We start from the raw sequence: 21,105 nt of genomic DNA on the forward strand, positions 1-21,105 counted from the left end.
GAGCACTTACTGTACCTGAATTAAACCAACTCTTTGAACATATAGTAATTGCGTAGGATTGCTGTCTTCGCTTACATAAAGCAGGGAAGGTGTTTGGGCAGTTTTGATTCAGGTATCATTTTCCTTTATGCTTCCTGTTTGTTATTTATGTGATTACTCATATCTGAAAATTGTATATACTGTAGGCAGGTTTAGGGTTATTGTTATAAACTTATTATTACAGTATTTACTTGCTTATTCGGTTATACTGTATGCTGTGCAACCTCTATACCACAATTCACTGTTACACAAGTAATAGTTGACTGTTATTTAATTGTAACACTGTCATCCCATGTTACAGGTTGGGTGTGGACAGTTATTTTTATTTATATTTTTCAGTGCTGCAGCTTGTTTCTTCTGCTTTAGTGGTCTGACAAATGTTTGAGCTGTTTCCTGCTGTATGTTGCTGTTCAGGCTTGTAGTTTGCAATTTCATGCTTTGGTGATTGAATGTTGATGTTTTTTCTTAAAGCATTCTCTGTAATGTGCATCAATTATTCTAAACTCTACTGTAGTTTGTAATTTATATCTGACTGTGCCCATGTACCTATAAATGATGAATTTATCAATGTCTAACTTGTGTTGTTAAGATTATAATGTGACATCAAAGTAATACAAGGGATCTTCAAAATAATGTAAAGACATACACTCAGATCCAATGATCAAGGTACTTATTTGAACACAAGAGTAGTGTTTAGTTACAATTTAGTTACGTTTTCATCACTTATTGACTAACTAGCTACACTATTGCTGTAAAATACAAAAGGTCAAATTAAAAAACAGAAACCAGTGACATATGACAGTTTTTTATGCCAGTTATAGGTAAAACCTAATAATTGTACAGTAACTTAATAAATAATAACTTACCATTGGAAGTGTTTCCAAGGTATTTCCTGCACTACATATTGCAAGTCATTCTGTTGTCTGTTCTGTTGCCTTGGCTTGCAAATGTAGATCGTGTACAAGGGGGACCCCTATGCTGAGCACAACTCTACAGCTTATGCCGCATACGAGAGAGGGGTAGAGATCGGTTGCTGGGGCCTGTGTATCAATGCCGTCTCTTCTGCCTTGTTTTCATGTAAGTGAAAAATGAATTTGAATGCCACTGTATGCTTCTGTCTCCTGCTTAATGTAATCTCTATTATTCTTTTGTCACTTGTAATTCTTAGCTTGTTTTGCTCGTGAGTATAAATGAAGTGACATGAGTTCATTTTATTTTTCCATGGCTGCCATACTATCAGTGTTTTGTGAGGTTTTTGTTTTGGTATACGTACAGTACATTCAGTTATGCTCCTGTCAAATAAATAGACTCTCTTAGGGACAGGATAAACGTGTTTGAGCATGAGTCAAATTCCTGGCCAGGGAATATTGATAGTAAAAACATTTGTGGTATTGACCAGTCTCCCTTTAACAAAGTGAGCTTTAATAGCATAGTGTGTAAACAAAATAAGTACAGTATATATCCACAGTACTGTATGTAGGAAAAATAATTTGAATGTTGCTTCCAGTCAGGGGCTGGATGAGATAGTTGGATGAATTAGGTACTGCCAGCCAAGTAGATGGTTTCTCTTGTTGGTAACCTCTCTTAAGTTCTTATGTTCTTGTTACATTATAGGCTGTACAGAGGCCACATCAATGCTCCACTGTTTGTCTAATATAAGAACAATGTTTGAAGTAATACATGCCATACTACCCCTAAAAGCAAATGTTATTGACAAACGATATAATCAGTTCTGGAACTGTGTAAAAACAAGTACTGCTTAATGCAGGATTGGAAATCTAGAGCAACTACAAGCTTTTCTACTTGATTTCAATCAAGAATCCTTCTAGCAGTTGACTTCTTTTAATGGTTAATTAAAAGACTCAGCATAAATGTTTAAATACATGCAAGATGATCAGACAAGAATAAATATTTTACCATTAGATAACAAGACTTTGTTTTTGTACAAGAAACTTGTATGTAAAGTAATTTTGTATCATTTGGTTGACCAAAGTAATATTTAATTTTGTGAGTTTTATTATACTGACAACAAAAATAATTCATTCTAAAAAGTATACAACAGCATTCATTTTCCATATAGCAGCTCTCTTCAGCTCAGTCTCTCTGTACCTGTGAGTGTGATTGAACACTGCTGACCTCGTCCTCGTCCTTGCCCAGCGAGATCCAATAGTGTGCACTGCACCAGGGCATGTCTGCTGAACTAATACCCTCACTTTAATGCAGTGATCAGGCCGGTCTCTGGGAGGAAAGATACACAATTGTACGATTGCGCACCTGCATTGATGGTTACTTTTTTATGTGTACATGTGCTTGCATACAGTACAGTAGTTATGTTTTTTCCAATATCTGAGCAAAACTATAACAGAATGTACTTTGAAATACATCTACTCATGTTTTCAGACTCATTTGTTATGTTTCTCACTGCAGAATCTTTTGTAGGTGATATGTGGAAGTGCAGGGTTTTTTTTAATCACTTTTATTATCTTAGCTGTATTAAAATGCTCTTTATTGAGACACCTGTTCAACTAAACTAGTGATAAATTTGCAATTTCATTAAAATTTGACTTGTTTTTGTGTGTCCTCCAAGGGCTCTAATTAAGCGACAGGTTGCAAAAGGTTTTTTCAAATTCATGTTTCACATGCTGTTGCCTCAACCTCCTTACTCCTGTCTGTCTTCAGTGCCTTATGTCTCTCTTATTCCTCTCCTATCCTCTCCCGCAAGACTTTCAGTTCCCTTCTGCATTTTCCTACTTCCACTCCTCAGCAATAGAATGACTCACCTATCCCAGACCTTGATCATATTCTGATCCTGCTCAAGACTGAACTGTGAAGACGGCTTGCAGTTCCATTCTTCTCTGTGTCCTTGACTCTCAAGCTGGCTCTGGGATTTACCTATTGCTCCTGTTCACTGTGGACATGGAATCTTTTCCACCAGGTAGCTTGATATCCACATTTCAGTTCTTCAGTTTTGTTTTGTTTTGTTTTTTATATTTTCAGATGTTCAGCAGTTCCTCTTGCCCTACATAGGACTGAAAGGACTGTACTTTACTGGATATTTCATCTTTGGCCTTGGTACCAGCTTGATTGGACTGTTCCCTAATGTGCAGTCCACTCTCATCTTGTGCTCAGTCTTTGGGGCGATGTCCAGCACACTCTACACTATACCCTTTAATCTCATTTCAAAGTATCATCGAGAGGAAGAGGTAAATGGAAAAGGTTTATTTGTGAATAACTAAAAAGCAGTCTTTTAGCAAATACATTACAGAGGCTAATGTTCAGTTAGTACCTAAAGAGTTGCATTAACAGCTGTCTTAGACTAGGACTGCAGCCATTTCAATCCAAACCATTGGTGATTTTATTCAACAACCAGTTCCCTACCTACTTGATGGGTAATTGGCAGGTTTAAGATACCAATTAAAGGTTAAAGGGTCTCCAAGTGAATTGTACCGTAATGAATCTTTGTTTAGTCCTGTCCATAATCATTACTTACCATGAACTCCATTTATAACTTTCTGGGCAATTATGAAATTCCATTTCAGAACATTGCTGCTATAAAGAAGGTATTCCACTCTCATACACTTCTTATACACTTAACAAAACATCCTCTCTCCCTAAATCTTTTTGTTTACTGGCTTTGAATGCCTCTCCAGGGAGTTTTAAGAGCTAAAATTGCTGAGCCGAATGTGATAGAATTGTGCAGGGGCTCCTTGGGCACAAATGAGTCCAGCAGCAGGTGTAATGCGCTTATTTTTCTCTGCTGTGTCCTGTTATCCCTCCTCCTACTCTGTCTGCCTTCACTTAGCAGCAGGGGGTAGGTACCCTGAATGAGTGCGCTCGCTGCAGGTCTCACGTTTCACCACACGGGGCAGGAAGTTCAAACACGTCAAAAAGTAAAGCACTTTGCCGATGAGCTCTGTGCTCTTTTTTTGGCATCCATAAACAACACTGGGAAAATGAAAGTGTATCTAATCCCATAAGCAAAATATATGGCTCATGCTGTTAATATTTTCTCATTTAGATTAACAGGAGAAATAGCAGGACTCGTGTTATAATGCAGTTAGAATTGGTTTTCATTTTTATAAGTGACAGACCAGCATGTGAATCAAACCCGTGAAATAGTAGTGTAAAATATTAAAATGTTTGCCTAACTACACAGATCTGCCTTTTTAAAATATGATAAGACAGAAATTCTCAAAGCCTGATGCTGGCTTAATTCTGATAGAATTATTAATGCTTTATAAAGGCCTGTGGTGTGAGCAGCTAGATATGTCTCATTTTACATATAAAAGCTCACTTCTTAAAGATATTAATGCTATTACTTGGACTTTACTGGAAATAATCATTTGTAATTTGTATCGGAGTATCAGTGGAGTGGATTGACTACATTGTTTTAAACTAAAAGACTGGCTAGTTCTCATAATAAGTCCAAACTGAATTAAAGAATGCCAAGTTGCTTTGTCTAGAGGTTAATAGTTGTCTTCTAAAATGCTGGAAGCAAATTACAGTCTTCAAGGATCACAGTGTCCCTGTTTTGCCATTTTGTCTAATATCTCAGTGACTTAAATTTAATTATCTAACAAGATAACAAAGCCTAAGACATTGAACATTGCGTGACGTTCTACTCTAGTCTACATGCATCTATAAAACATTAATTGCGCAAGACCTCTAGGGGAAGTGGAGGAGTGCACATCCCCACAGAGTCTACCAACAGAAAGAAAATCAGCCAACAGTAAAAAGGGCTGTTCTGAAAAGTTTTTGGCTCTCTTACTACTGTACTCTGTCAAGATTTCAAACAGCAAGAAAAATTGAAGAAGCAGAAGGAGAAGATCTGGCTGCCATGCAGTGAATCTCCTTTGTTTTTTGTTTCACAAGCTCTTTCCCCTGCTCTGGGTCTCTCAATGTCATGTGGCCATGGGGTTTCTAGATGATCCAGATCTTCATGGTTCTCAGCTGTTGGTTCTTCATCTTTTTTAATCCTTAAATTTAGGGCATCCCACAGGAATATTGTGGAGAACTCTCCATTCTCCCCATTATGTGCTTAAAGCTGAGCCTTGCTTAATTAAACTATACTGGGTTCTATTTTCCATCCAGATAAAAAAAGCTTACATGTAATTTTCTGGGTGAGTGAACTACTGTATGATAGTTGTTTCTGAACAATATTTTAGCCTCCATTTGTTTCAAATGTACTTTACAAACATCTGAACTTTTATTAGGGTGATTTTTTAGGCTTTTCAATTTGATTCAGAAAGTGTTGAAAGTCTGAAACTTTTTTCTGGTGTCACAGAAATGGAAGATATATAGCAAGGAAGAAGAGAAATAGCTAAAAGATAGTTGTCTTTGTTGAAGGTGGTGGCATATAATGAATCTGTTAATCTGAGCTATAGGTTCACTTGGGAATCTGAGGTCTGAATTTTCTGGTGATGTTTCATTAAACATTATATTGACCTAGATGTTATTTTTTGTTTGAGTTTCTTTGAGCCTTCTGTTTTGTTTTCCAGCTAGCTGGGAACAATTGTTTTGTTTTCACTTTGGTGTACAACTTGCTTTCTGTTAGAAGCATCTTTTTCCCATGTGGCACCATTGATTGCTAGGCAAATCTGGATACTGTAATGTTACTCCAACACCAATATAACGATCCTTTGAATGAAAAGTCATAGACTAGACTAAAAAGATTTCTTTTTTAAAGGTCCTGAACCCTTGTCTCTTGATTAGGGTAATTCACAGAGATGTTGCCTGTTGGGAAAAGCTAGAAAGCATTGTTGTAATCCTGTTATCCAAACGACTTAATGCCTTAACAGAAGAAAGTACCAATAGAGTTTTTAATGTAACCCCTTGTGTAGCATTGAATTTCCCACATACAGTAAAATGCAACCCCCACAATTGACTTAGGCTGGAATATACACTACATTACCAAGGAATTAAGTCATTTGGATTGAGTGTAATGAAGTTTTGTTTTCCCAAGGTGTGTCCATCCACTTCCTGAAAGCAAGACTCAGTGACCTGATCATGACTATTTGCATGTGTCTCTGCCCTCAGGTCCAGAGGAAAGCGGAAGGAGCTGCGGAGGCAGACTATCGGGGCACAGGAGTGGACTGTGCTGCACTCACTTGCATGGTCCAGCTGGCACAGATCATTGTGGGGGCTGGGCTGGGCGCTCTGGTCTATCTAGCTGGCAGTGTTGTCGTTGTTGTTTTATCGGCCTCCGCTGTTTCCCTAATTGGCTGTTTCTTTGTTGCTATCTTTGTGAGATATGTGGAATAGTGACTAAAATAAATCAATAATAAAAGCTAGTCTTTAGGAATCACCTTCTCAATTGCTTTTGTATTATCATGAGTGCAAAGAACTGTGAGTCTGGTATATTTTTACAGTCATTAGTTTTAAAACAACAAAAATAGATCAAATAGATGATGAATAAAATTGTAATGCAGGCATGTTTTTTTATTATCCACCCACCTGTTGGTAAGCATGTTTCTCTGGGATAGAAAAGTAATAAGGATATCTAAAAGAAAAGACAAGAATCTATTTTCATTGTGTAATCTCACAGCACCAGAGCTCAGGCATTACTGAAAAGGACTATACTTTACTCAAACAGTAGCGCAATCTGGATGTGTATGGTGAGCTAATGATGGCTTTGTTGTCCTTAAAGTAAAAACAAAAACCTTTGGCCATTTTCAAACAACTTAGGGAAAGCTTTGACACAGTGTTTCAATAGCATAACACACATCTCATCTGAATTTTTGAACTGTGCATTTTCAGGCCAAAATGGATTCCGAGCAGAAGCCTTTAGTGACTGAGACACTTGGGAAACATCCAACCTCTTCACTCAGGCATTTTGACATTTTAAATTTTTAAATCAAATTATTTTCTCGCTTCTATACCCCAAATGGGAATGTCATTGACTTACCTCACTAAAGGCAGCGTTTCTACAGTACCTAGGAGAAAAGTAAAATGAGCAAGGTGTCTATCGGGCATCGAGTGAGATGATGGTTCCATTCTGCAACAGAAACAGAAGCTGATCAAAGCATCGAAGTGTAGAAAGAAAACTGGTGAAAATTCCACCTCGAATTGAATGTGGAAGGCCGCCGGCCCCGTGGACGACCGTTTACGAGCTGGCTGGATTGGCTGAAAGACGACATGTTTCCTCGCAAAAGTCACCTGCCGAGACGCCGCAGGCTGTAGAAAGTGGAAAAATCGGTGCAAACAAGCAGACCCCACATAAGTGGGAAAATGCGAAGAAGAAGAAGATTCTGCACTTCAGAGAGAATATCCACATACGGTAGGAGAAGCCACTAAGAAACCATGCTTTAATCTTTTTAAAATCTCATACATTTTTCCCACAACATTTTAAATAATCCTATTGATTTCCCCCCCCCAATTTAAGTTTAACAAATTGCAGGTGTCTTCCCCAAACTCCATGTTAGAGAAAACCTTTGCTTTACATACCGTAAGGTTTTACTTTTGCTGCTGCTGAACCCTGTGTTACTGTATCAGCTTGGGAACTCAGATTCCACTGGTAGTAATAGACAACACACTGCTAAACTGCAGCCTCCTCTCCTTCTGTTATAGAGATCTCTCGTCTGAAGTGAGAAGGGTCAGAATCTCAGCTTCCCTAGTGTGTCTTCTAGTCCTTTAAGTACAGAGCTGTCCTTATTTTACACTAGAACAGATAATGAACTACAGTATATGAGTTAGATTGATCCCGCTTTGACTCGGATTGTGTGCTTTTTAAATGCAAGCTTCTCCTTCTCTGCAAGACATTTGGGAAAACAGCTCAGCCCTTAATATCAACGATTTCCATTAAACTACAGCTATAGTGAAAATATCAGTCACACACTTATCACCTTTTATAATAGTGCACAAAAACCAGAGTTAGCAAGTAAAATGATTGACTTGCTATAGTCAGGATGTCATCTTAGTGTCATTTGTAGAGAGTGACACATCTTGTAATACAGATATTCACCTTGCATGTTATAATATCATGAAGCAGGTGTTTTTAACTACTGTAAGTGTTTACTTAGTAGCATAATTCTCAGTTTTGTAAACAATAACGTATCATTCATTAAGGTAGTTGTAATAATTTATCAAGCATGATCTAAGTTCCTAAAAAAGGATTGCAGCAGGGAGGTTGTCACATTCTGTAGAGGAGTGAGGAACAATTCATCTTAGAAGGAATATGGTTTCTTGTTCATATTACGGTTCATCTTTTGGGTCATGCTTTTAACGTAAAGCAACTTATATTTGTACCCATTTATAGAGTTGGGAATTTTAATAGAGCATTCTGAATAGAGTACTTTGCTCAAGTGTACAACAGCATTGTCTCACCCAGGATGTGACATCACTCAGCCTCCCCTCACAAAGGTGAAAAGAGTCACGTGACTCCCCAAGAAAAGAATGCAATACCGTATATCCCTGGAACAACAGCACTTCAGATGCTACTTTTAACAGCACAAACCAGCATAATCAGAGGGTTTCATTGTTTGTGCTGTTTGTACGGCTGCTAACACCATGGAGCCAAAGAATATGTTTTCTCTTTCTGGCACACAACTCCAGATGCTCGATGGGTGTCTTCATCAGTGGTGGCAAATGACAGCTGTTCTCTCTTGACGTTTAAAACACATGGAGACTCCATGAATACTTCTATTATTCTCGAACTCTGTAAAGAGGTTTGCTAAGAAACTAGTAAAATGCCTCCAGTTTATTTTGAAATTAAAGGACCTCTGGTGGCCAAGCAGCATTACACGCGCTGTTAGTCCAAGTGTTTTAATTTCGCTAGCCTCCGTGCTGCGTTTAGTTTCTCTCCTGGCTGTTCTGTAATTAGACGTCGAGAACTGTGGAGATGTGTACACGGTCCTGTGATCACAGAAAAACGTTTTTACTTGAGTTATTTTCCTGGCTCCCAGATCTTGTGCTGAAACACATAGAAAGCTTTAATACCGTATATTGTGAACGTATCACAGTGATCCCCGTGTTCCATCTTCAGATTCTGATCAATTAACGGGCTGGGTAATCCCACAGACTAAATTTGCTTTCTAATCAATAAGGTCATTGCCTTGTGTGAAGTTCAAATAATAAGCAGATAATCTTTCTGAACCAGAATACCTGTTAACAGTGTTATAGCTACGGTAGTGGGCAAAACATTTCAATGTACAGTATGTCCAGTTATGTGTTCCAGTTAAGGATAACTGGTTACATTTTAAGAGGATTTCGCTTTGTTACCATTGTGGACATTGTGTCAAAAAGTTTAATGATAATCTGTTTTTGATGTAACTGAACAGCTCTTTACAGGACCGGATTAGCTGTTTAAAATAAACTAATGGCACCTTTATGCGCTTCGTGTAAACGTTAGACTTGACGAAGAAAATAAGACAATACGTAAATTAAAAATAAATGAATTCAAAATTGAAAATTAAAATGCTTATCATTGCCTCTTTACGTTAACATTGCCTATTGCTCTGTGGCTCCGGGTGTGATTAAAGCAGGTGGATAGTATGAAAAGGAATTGGTAACAAGGTATGAAAAACTCTTTGCTTCTGCCTGCTTCCGTCAGTTTCATTGGTGTTCTAACCAAGGAGAACGAAACGTATGCAAGAGTAATCCAGCTCATTTTGCTGGGGATTCAGGGCCTGTCACCTCCGCCATGTGTATCCAGTTATTATGTGGTTCACAGAGCGCAATGGGGCTACGGTTTGTAAGCATCTCTTTCCTGCAAATTAAGGAATGGGCATCTTTTTATGTCTTTGTCAACACAGCATGTGCGTGTAAAACCAATAGCGGAATTCGACTTCACAGCTGTAGTGCAGTGTATGGCATAAGTGTATAAAATGTTTCTTTTAATGGGCACCGATAAGGCCAATTTTTGAGACTTATAAGACAAGAATGAATTTTAGAGTTTTGCAAATTCGTAGTATGCTTAAATAAGAATTGCTTTGAATATTACCTACAATATAAACAAGTGAAGTTAGATGTATAAATACGAAAGGAAACTTTACAACTTTCTGTAACAAAATGTATCAGTCCACTCCAGCCTCGTGTGTAATTCTTGTTTTTTTACACAAAATTGCATTGCAGTTCATTAACCTTCAGAACGTGTAGATTATGCACACATTTCTAGACTTTGTCTTGTCATTCTACTTGTCTTTTTATATATCGGACGTATACAAACAGTACGCAATATTAATCAAATTTACCCCAATCCTAATACGATTTCATAACACGATTTATTGATTGACGGGCAAAACACAGATACAAAGGAAACTCCTTTACGTATGTCAAATAACGAACAGAACGTTTTTGAATCTAATCAATTCTACGTTTCCCGTGTTGATGGTCTCACTGTTCATAACTGTCCGCAAAACTTTTTTGAACTCAAAAACTGAAATCAAAGATATTGTCTTACTTCTCTTTGTATTTTGATCATTCTGGATAAATGTTTAGTTTTTGCTTTTTGACAACTGTTTTACTCCTTAAATTTGAAAATGATATACTACAAAAACGTTTTCTTGGCGTAACAGTACAGTAGAGTTCAATACTTTTCTCCTGTGATACATAATCTTGGCTTGAAAATTGAATCTTACTGTTACGAATCTATAATTGGATATGTATATGTTTTTCTGTTTAATTATCTTTAAAAAGTAATTGCAATGAATGTGAAGAAAAAAGCCATTGATCGGCATCAAAAATAAAACCATACAATATAGCGCTTTATTTCAATAGTTTTAAACAATAATTTCAGTAGCACTGTTTACAACTGGCATTACACAAAATGCTTACAGCACGTTATACTTGAAATACGACTAAATAATAAAAGCACACAATTGTTCCTGTGAGAGTCACAGAAGTGGTACAGAACGTTCTTACATGTACTGTATAAGCAATGCTGTAATCAGAAGTGCACAAATTATTGCTACAATACTACACTTATTAAAGCTTATATATATATAATTTGTGGCGAAATTAAGATCAGAATAGAAAATCCTCCAAAGACCATACAAAGTATCCGTTACATGGATATTTACGTCGTTTCTTTAAGAATATTTGTTTAATCTACACATGTCTGACTATGTAAAAGAAAGTACAAAAAAATGAACTGGGCAACCAGACCGTTTTTTAAATATGCACGGTATTTAAAATTTCGGAAAGGAAATAGTAAATAAGCATTGTAACCAAACAACAAAGTCTGGGATCGAGGATATGTTGATCTCAGATACTGCTCCATGGCGAATCAGAGATCTAGTACCTCTGCTCCGTGGTGTTATTAGGAAGGAGGTCGTACCTTCCGTTATACATTACAGCTCCGGGAGGATAAAATATCAGTGCGGGTTCCGCAGGGGTTAGGGGAACCAAAGCATTACCCTGCTCGTCCTGCTCGGGTTTGGTGGTGGCCGTGAATGGTCGCATGTTGGTGACTGACGGAGAAGTGATCTTCCAGAACAGGTTTTTTAAAACTTTTCTAAACTCTCTTCTCATTAAACAGTACAGAATGGGATTCAGACAGCTGTTGGAGTGAGCTAAGCAGACCGAAACCGGGAAGATGTAAGCCTGAGTTGTGTAGTACTCGTAACTGAAATGAACTACGTTGAGTTTTATTAGAATCCCCCAAGCCGTTAATGCCTGGTTTGGCAGCCAGCAAAGAAAAAAAGATAGGACGACGATAGTTACAGACTTTGTTACTTTGGACCGTCTTTTGGTGCTGGATGTGTTGACGTTCTTGTTGGTAATGAAGCGCAAAAGGAGCAAATAGCAGACCGTGATGATAGCCAACGGGATCACAAAGCCTAATAATACTTTCTGTGCATGATAAAGCCCTAACCAAAACTGAGCATCACCCCTCTTGTCCGGAAACTTCACCAAACACAGCTCTTCATTGGACACAGTGGATGTTGTAGAAAAAACCGCATGGGGCAAACCGGCAAGGATGGCTGCGATCCAGATCAATACACTCATCCACTTAGCGGAGCAGCAGGGCGGGCGTCTTTTGCTTTTCAGAGCAGAGGCGACGGACCAGTACCTGGCTACACTCATAGCAGTCAAAAAGAAAACGCTGGCGTACATGTTCATCGCAGTCACGTAAGATACAATCTTGCACATGGCTTTACCAAACAGCCAGGTGAAATCCAAAGCGTTTTCCACAGCCCAGAACGGTAAAGTCAAAACGAACTGGAAGTCTGTCACCGCCAGGCTGGTCACAAACAGGTTGATGGAGGATTTTTTCCATCCCTGTTTAGATTTCATGAGGTACAAGACCAGAATATTTCCAATGAGTCCAAGGGCGCATACGACAGAGTAAACTATAGAAATAATGATTCTCAGAACAGCGGATCCGTCACCCACAAAGTCAGCCTTATCCGGATCCAAGATATTAAACAGATCCGCCCAAGAACGATTTGTCCTGTTAAACATGAAACTCGTGTTGTACGCAGCAACCGGGAGCATTCCAAATATATCTCCTTCAAGCGCCGCTTGCATCTCTGATCCTAAAGCCGCATCACTGTCGTTAAAAAGGACATCCATCCCATGTTTCAGTGGAGTCTCCCTGGGGTTCCGTTACGCAGGAATCGTTTTTACTTTCATACGTTTTTGCAAGCCTTCAATAGCCTTGTGATCCTGCTACTGTTATGTCCAATTCTCGCTTCCTGTCCAGTCAGAGATCGTTCCATTGTTAGCAAAATTAATTCAAAGTGTTGTGCTATAAAACATGCGAAGCTGTTCTACACTGGAAAAGTTTAGATGCAATTCTGTAAATTTTACGTTCTATACTGGTGCGCACCTTTTTAAATGAAAAATTCCTCAATTAGAAATCCATCTCGTGAGTATGTCACCTTTGTAACGCAAAAGAGTAAAAAAGCATTCGTTTTGAAGTGTTTTTTTTTTAGCTGATCGACGTCTTCTTTCAAAAGAAAGAATTCATTACATTGCACTTAGCAAAGGATGCTGATTGAAATGAGATTCAGTTGTACAGTTTGTTTCTTTATAAGATGTTTAGCGCAGTTCCGCATTCAGCTACACGTCGGCTATAAGGAGTTCATGTGAAATCATCTGTTTGAAAGTGTTGAGCGCTACGCCTTTTATGTCAGTTACTATGCAGGGATTGGGCAAAGCGTGCCATTACGCGTGGGATGCCAGTTTCCATGAGCTCTCCGTGGTGCTGAAGTGCATTAAGTGGGTTTCTAGAGTCTGATTTGTTGACACTTTCCTGTAACACGAACGCACAGGTAAGCGCTCCCGGTGCAGGGTGAGTTGTCTTGAAATTAAACAGTCATATGCATTGTTTAGACAATGTAAATAAAATCACGTTTCTCACCTTTTCATTAATTGCTGGGTGTTGAAACTGGTTAAAAGACGTTAATAGAAGATAATAAGGAAGCTTTACCAAATGCGTGGCTTTATAAAGTATTATAACAGGATTACATTTTGCACATAAATTATTATTGGTATTAATAGTAGCATAGGTGGTGAAAGTCTTGCAATGAGGTGCGCATTTCTGTTAATTATTTTCACCAATGGTTGTCATAGCGTTACATCAAACGTTTTGATGTTTTTTTACACATTAATGGTGTTCACAATTTTTGTTTTTCCCAAGCACCACCCCATCTTCATAAAGCAAACTTTTTCCTGGGAATTGGTGTGTTCTTTCAATATCTTTATACATGGGCGGCAAAATAATAAATTAACGTGGTAATAAAGTGGACATTTTCTTCAGCTGTTCAGATTCAGTTCTTGGTCAAGAGTATTGATTTTGGTAAAATCTGACACTATCCTCAGATCAATGCTTTTTCTAACAGCCACCGAGTCAGAGTATGATCATTAAAAAATAAAAATGGAGTAGTGGCATTCTTTTAACAGTGATTTTCATCACATAAACAGCTGTTGAAAGCGTAGCAGGGTAAACAAAGCAATGGACTAGTTATTATGCAAAGTCCATTGCTGAAGTCACCTGTTCGATTCCCTAATCCTCTTTTTTGAGTTCAATGGAATTTAATATTACTTATTTGCAAGATGAAGTTCAGACTAGGTTATTCGATTGGACAACTATGTCGATATTGTAGGCAATTAACGATACCCACAGGCTAGATTTACGTGAGGGAGATTGGGTCGAAACCGCTTCAGTGTTTCATTCCTCTGAATGAGGTCTTCCTTTGAACAGATGAATACTTACTTAGAATGTTATTTGATAATCGAATTTTTACCTCGAGTTTAAAGGTACAGTTTTGCTCCAGATGATGTCTTGTATGTCCGAGGTAACGAGAGGGACGGGAGAGATGAGGATCAAGTCAAGCTGCTGTAACGCTGAAAAGAGAAGAAAAGTACTTTTTATAAAGGCTGAGGAGCATAAGCTTTTCCAATGAAGGAAAACGGAGCCCTCTACTTCACGCTCTTGGGTGACTGCATCATTTTCACAATCACGTACCCGTGTTATTGTCTGGTATATGAGACATTGTATTATTGAGTTATAAATATGTGTAATGCCGGCAATCGTGTAAAAATGTCTCAGAATGGCACTCGGTGTAGGCAATGCTTGTGAAATTTCATTAACATCAGCCACGTGTTTATAGAAAGGGGTATTTGGTGTTGCAAAGACGTTTGGAAATGATCAGAACTAAAAGCTTAATGGAATAATACTAAATGGAAAAGAACTGTTGTGAAACGGTAATAGTAGTATAGTAAAACCGAGTAATTTAATACAGCCTTAAAAATTTTTTTCAGCTTTAGCAAGTTTTCAGCTAGTGATTGAGCCACTACTAGCACTTACAGTGCACTCAAACATCATGATTCCTCAACCCTCCTTTAGCTTTTTAAGTCTCGGGTTCTTATTTATGGAAGAATACACACAAAATATCTGATTTAGTATAAATCCAGCAATATAAAGACTGTAAAGGTGATTTGGATAAACCTGAACCCGATTTTCACTACAGGTAATATAATAAGTTGTTTTTAAAACATTTAACTATGTAGGTTCTTAAATATAATTTCAAAAACCTCAAAGTGGTTGTGCGATGGTATTGAAGCATTGGCACCTTTTTAAAATGTCCTCACATTGCAGATGCAAGCAACTTAAATCCCTAAGTGTGACCTTTCTTATAACAGAAGATATGAGTACATTGAAAACAATTGCCTTTCTCATAAGTAATTTAAACCATCATCACTGAAAGAGCAGCCCAGATCAGTACTATGCAGGGGTCCACATCTCAATAGAAACGATGAGAAGTCACCCACAACGTGCAAATTTGGGCACCCACTGACTATAATTAGTGCCACCCAGGACAGCCTGGTATCTACAATCCCAGTTGTAGTAGTATAGACATCAAAGATGGATTTTGATCAGCAGCCAAGAGAAATGTTCTCACATGAATCAAGGCTCACAGCAGAAAATGTAGGCAACTGTACTAAGATGTGTTAGGGTGATTCCATGGCTGTGAATTACCAAGACAACAGAGTTGAGCATCACATCATGCTCTTTGCTTGCCATCCCTGACTGTGGGTTAAAGATTTCAAAATGATTCTTGCATCTGGGTTCACTTGTGAGCCCAATATGGTACCAGACTTCTAGAACACCCAATAACATTTAATTGTCATGTACTGTAGCTGAAAGTTGGACATTTACCACTGTTTGGATGAAGTGCTCTGTAGATCTGAGCTGGGAATATGCCTGAAAGACAGTAATTGGATCCCAGCTCTTGGTTCTTGGGGTTTCGGCCCTTGCTGCTCCTGCTCTGCCAGTTCCCTCACTGCCTGGGCGCGAACCCAGGTCTTCAGCATCACGCAACAGGGAACATGCCAGCTGAGCTAATGGAGAACCCCTGCAGCCTGGGCGGCTGAGATCCATGTTATACACAGGGGTATATTCGTTACATTCTCCCCCTGCTTATTTTGACGTCCTCGGCAAAGAGCCATCCCTGTACGAGCCACCATTGTAACGGTTCTTGACGTTTTCCGCCCTACCCACTCCTGCCCTGCCTGTTCGTCGCTCACTGTCTGGGTGCGAACCTGGGTCTCTGGCATCACGCAACAGGAAACTTGCCAGCTGAGCTAAAGGAGTACTCCTTTTTTAAACTGTTAATAATTTTCCCCAGAGGACATTCACTGGATCAATGAGTGTCACTGCAGTGGCATGCCACTTTTCAAAAGTAATTTATTACAGGTACAAGTTACATGTGCAAGAGGTTACTTTTTAAATTCACATCTAAGGACATTTTCTTATCATCTGTGATTCTCCTACTTTTCCTTTCCAGTCTCAAGTGTATTTTGCTTTGTTTTTAGTGTGCCATTTTAGGATTTAGAAGCTTATGGATTTTTGTAATCAACCATGTAATAGAAGAACTTCATGCTGTGTATTAAATTTAGAGAAATGCAATGAATCATGAACAAAAATGAACAATTTGATGTTATGTTCAGGCTAAAGCCCAATCTTTATGGATTTTATATTTATTTTGTGACTACTTATTCAGATTCATTTGTTTAAATAGTAAAAAGGATGATGTGCTGTTTGCATTATAGGGCAGGGCAGATATGCATACTGGTTGAATTGTGTATTGTCTGCCTAAGGCTCTTGATTAACCGATTTTTTCACTAATTTGACTAACATAAGACTCTAGTCAAGGGTACTGTATCATTCTCATTACACATGAATGAATCAAACAATCATTTGGGTGGAATCTGACAGGTGTAAGGCCAAAGTAGAAAATTTTACTGTAGTTCAGAATAGATGCACTCCAGGTTTTACAGAGAAGTCTATAGAGTAATGTCCAATGACTCCGTAACTGTACCAAATGTACATGTAACGAACTATTTTGTTTAACAATTTTTTTTACTTTATAAAGTAAAGTGCCTTTTCAGTAGCTCTGAACAGGACCAGTGTTTTTTATACAATTTTTTTAAAACCTTAGTAAATGGCAATATATCCATTCAAACGTTTTCATCGTTGGTACCAAGGAACCAAGGATCTGGTATCCTGTCTCCTTAATGAGTGTAGAGCAATGGATTCCAACCCTGGTCCTGGAGGAGTGCTGCATCTGCTGGTTTTTATTGCTCCTGAGATCTAAATCTAGGGTGCTAATTGAAGACTTAATTGATCTGCTTGCTTGTTTAGGTTTTTATTTAATTTGTTTCTTAAGTCAGTCCTAAGTGTCAAAAATGCCCCTTTCAAGAGAACTATTACCAACAATGTCAGGGCACAGAAGTTTACACACGATGATACTAATTAAAAAATCCCGTTTGACCATTTAACAGTTGAAAGGAAGTTTTTATGTACAGTATATGCCCCAAATTAAAAACAGAAATCAATTCGCCAATGATTAAAGACTCAGATGGAGCAAACATCAGAAGACAAGTTCACCAGGATCAGGGTTAGGAACCACTTCATTAGATAACTACGATCACTATCAATTACACCTGTGAGGCAACTCAGGATGGGTTATCTCTGAATGGACCTTATTGATACTCTGTTAAACAATAACACATACAGTACCAAAAAATCAAATCTCTTAAATTACTAAGGTGGGCAAATATTAACAAAAAATGTGCTGAATACAGTGCCAGAGGTATAGTGTGGTTCAGTGAATCAACAGTTGCAGAGGTGATGTTAATTCTGATTCCATCTCCCTCTCAGTAGTACTTCTTTTCTTATGACTGTGATTTAAGCACAGTCCAAAACACAAAAGTAGTCTTTGATATTCAGGCTTCAGTCCAGGGATGGACAGCCCTGGGCCTGCAGAATCCAGTACAGTGTATTTTATTGGTCACCTTTGAATCATCATTTTCTAAGCACTTTAATATTCACCTTTGAAGTGGGTGATTTTTTTTTAGATGACTGGAGGTGAAAACACTCACAAGGACAAGGAGTGAATATCACTGCTGTAGGCTTTCAAACATCACAGGTGGTGATTCCTGATTTGATTTAACTAATTAATTTAATAATTAGTAAAAACTCGCATGCCTTCAAAATCTTTACAAATTGGTGATTTCAGGATGATCTAGAAGACTGACAGAATTGTGACTTTCCAAGACTAGGATTCAGCACTTGTACTTCAATGTTGTTTTCAGTGATTTCCTGCTGTTGTCAAAACGTTTCATGAAAAAGTAAGATTGATTACAAATGGGAGGAGGCATTCTGGCCCTTTGAAAGAAGCCAGTGTATTGGCTTGAGGAACATGAGTGGGTAGACTCCCATTCCCAGTGTTAAATATGCTTCCCCATATTTCCCTCATTGTTTTAATGGCAACAATATGTGCATACAGGAAGGTATTTACTTAAGAAAATTACTTTTCTTTTTTTAAGTGTTTACATGCTTTTCACTGAAAGGCTTTCAGTGACCAGACACCTCTCATAATGTTTGCTTCCTTTGCTCAGTAAAAATGATGGTGCTGTGATTTTTTTCAGATGAGAAAATTTAATTGTTGAACTACTGATCTACCTAGAGGCGTTTGGTGCTTTTCAAAAGGTTTCTTGAGAAGCAGTCAGGAAAAAAGCAGCTCTTCTCTAAATGCATTAGTGTAAGGTCAGTGCAAGGACAATATCAGGTCTGTTTAAATTCACTTCAGCCTACAAAGATGTTGCACATCTTAATGTCTTTATGTGTATTTGTGCATTTAAAACCTGTGGAATATTAAAACATGACAATACATGGAAGGTTATCCAGGTTATCTTGTTTATTTGGCTGTTAGTAGCTTAATGATCATAGACTCCCATCAAACTGTTTTTAAAGGATCCCACAGTGAAAAATTCCATAACATGGAGAGGGATTTACTCCAGATTCCCACAACTCCCTATGTTAAGAGGTCAAGAGTTTGTTCTTCTTTTCTTTTCAACAGAGGCACAGAGGGACTGAATTGGGCTTTTATTTCCAGTAAACATGTGTTCCAAGACTCCTGTGCTCCTGGGAATGTATTTACAGTATATATATATACAGTATAGTACATACAGTGTATGTACTGTAAAGGGGGGATCAGCAACTAGGACATGATTTCTCAATTCCTGATCTCTGTCACTTCAGTGTCCGTTAGTTCCTGTTTCATTCTCACCTGTAATTGAGTACTTTCAGTCAATAAATCATGTCTCATGGTTATTTTTTAAATGTTGGAAGTTGCAAGTTACTTATAAAATTTAATAGTAAGACTGCGAGTGTCCTGAGGTGTAACAGTGTTCTATCCAGGGTCTCCCCATAGTCTGCTAGTTGAGTCTCTCATTCACCATAACTATGTATTGGACTTAGTGGATAGTAAAAATGGGTGGATGGAGATCACATACTGTACTGTTTGTATCAGAAATATCATTTTTAATTTAAATAAGAGGGCTACACAAAATCAGTGAAATTTTTTTTTATTTAAACGGTAAATATGTTTCTAGTGTGTTACTCAGGCAATGCTTGTATCTGAATGTTGTGACTCATCTGTGCATTCTCAGAACAAAGATTTTAAGAGTTTATGAAATTCAGTACAAAGGCTGGGAAAAACTGGGATTTGCTATTTCCTATAAAGGTCATTTTAATTTAAGGGCATTTTATGGGTGGAACACATAACACCATCAACACTCATCAACACCCTGTTGAGCTCTGTTAGGAAATGAAAAATCTGAAATCTGAAACAAAGTGAGATCTTTCCCATCTTTCATCAGCTTACTCTAATGTGGCAGCAATATTCTAATGAGGCCATAGGACCATTTTAATTTGCACGATTTCTTCACAAATTATTCATGTAACAAGCAATTTATAAAGAAATCTTCTGCACTTTCGGAAACCAAATGCTAACGGTAATACAAGGGACCAGCAGGTGGCAATCGGTACTCCCACGTTGCCAATAGAAGGTTTTCGTTTAGGACAAATTTTATACTGCTGCGCTTCAGATAACAAAGTAACTAACAAAGTACTAACAGGGGTGTCAGAGATAATTTCTGTGAAAGGTTATCTCTGAATTGGCCTAAATTCCGTCTTCTTCCCAGATGCAGTGTTTCCCTTTTCCTTTCCCAGGTTGTTTCCTGGGGTGAGCACAAACAGAAATCATTCAGCTACTGCAGTTCAAGGCCCACAGGCGGTCTAGGCTGAGAGCGATGCGATGTGACTCAGAATCTGAGAGAAGACTTTGAATAAAAGACAAAATATTCAACGTCTACACATGTTTTGTTTCCGTGTTATTTTTGGTGCTGAAAGGGAGAGTTATGATGAGTTATTGACTACACATGCAGATGGAGTTTGTGCTGTTAACACACCACAAAAAGTAAAAAGCCAGATATTCACAATAACCTTCTTTTCTCAGCGGTAGAAACATCTACAGTATATGTAATATGGAGATGTGAATACTAACTAGCTCTGGTCATTTTATAACAATATATAGCAGAGTTGTCTACACCAGGGATAGTCAATCTTGGCCCATTTAATTTATTTGCAAGTCTTTGGTCCATAATCTTCAGTACCTAGATTAATTAAACAATTAAGGTACAATCCAGTATTTAATTGGAAGTTTCAAAGTCCTGTAATGACCTTGAATGGATGTGCCAAAAATGACTGCCCCTTGTCTAAATTGATTTCTGATATCTAATTCTAATTAGAATTCAAATCCTAGCAATGTAAAACAGAAGATGTAATTATCACTTTCCCATAATTCACTTTCTTTCATAACTCTTTATAAAAAAATAATAATACTGTAACCCCTGAATGGTGTTCCTTGAAAGAAACAGCTGTATGTTTCTGTATTTAGTATAGATACTTATTTTCCCTGCAGTCTAATTTCTCATTACAAAACGTTTGGCCACTTTCTGTCATATGTGACAAATCCAAGCCTATTACTAAAGTAAATAAGGAGCATTTATTTTTTTATTTGCACTATGAACAATATTTATATTACCTAATAAATAGTTAAAATCGGTCTATTTTCTTTCCGGAATGGAGAGAAAGCAGTTACAGAAAAAAATATCCCCAATTTTGAAATTGCTCATGCCTACAACCCCCACACTAGCCAAGCAAACAAGAAGACAGCTCATCCATTCTCTGAAATTTGCTTTGTCAGGCTGCTTGCAGTTTTTTAAAAATGCTGAATACACATCATAAAAGACTAAATGGCTTTCACTGATAACACA

The 21,105-nt window shown here is 37.9% G+C and overlaps 2 protein-coding genes across 2 annotated transcripts in view; one reads left to right on the forward strand and one right to left on the reverse strand.

Moving 5' to 3' along the window:
* The window catches only part of slc45a2 (solute carrier family 45 member 2), a 29,634-nt gene extending 23,276 nt beyond the window's left edge, over positions 1–6,358 (forward strand). Inside the window, exons 5-7 of the mRNA XM_006627244.3 lie at positions 993–1,116; positions 3,037–3,242; positions 6,076–6,358. Of these exons, the coding sequence (XP_006627307.2) occupies positions 993–1,116; positions 3,037–3,242; positions 6,076–6,300 (555 nt within the window). The 3' untranslated portion in view covers positions 6,301–6,358. The remainder of the gene's footprint in view (positions 1–992; positions 1,117–3,036; positions 3,243–6,075) is intronic.
* Positions 6,359–10,718: 4,360 nt separating this feature from the next.
* Positions 10,719–13,055, reverse strand: rxfp3 (relaxin family peptide receptor 3). Its single transcript, XM_006627245.3, has one exon. The coding sequence runs from the start codon at positions 12,547–12,549 to the stop codon at positions 11,269–11,271; it is 1,281 nt and encodes a 426-aa protein (XP_006627308.1). The 5' UTR covers positions 12,550–13,055; the 3' UTR covers positions 10,719–11,268.
* Between the last annotated feature and the right edge of the window lie 8,050 nt (positions 13,056–21,105).

Source organism: Lepisosteus oculatus, chromosome 3 (assembly GCF_040954835.1).
Source record: "Lepisosteus oculatus isolate fLepOcu1 chromosome 3, fLepOcu1.hap2, whole genome shotgun sequence".
NCBI classification, from domain to species: domain Eukaryota; kingdom Metazoa; phylum Chordata; class Actinopteri; order Semionotiformes; family Lepisosteidae; genus Lepisosteus; species Lepisosteus oculatus.

Excerpts from the sequence above, each read along its gene's own strand:
- rxfp3 (XM_006627245.3), bottom strand. The coding sequence starts at position 12,549 with ATGGATGTCCTTTTTAACGACAGTGATGCGGCTTTAGGATCAGAGATG.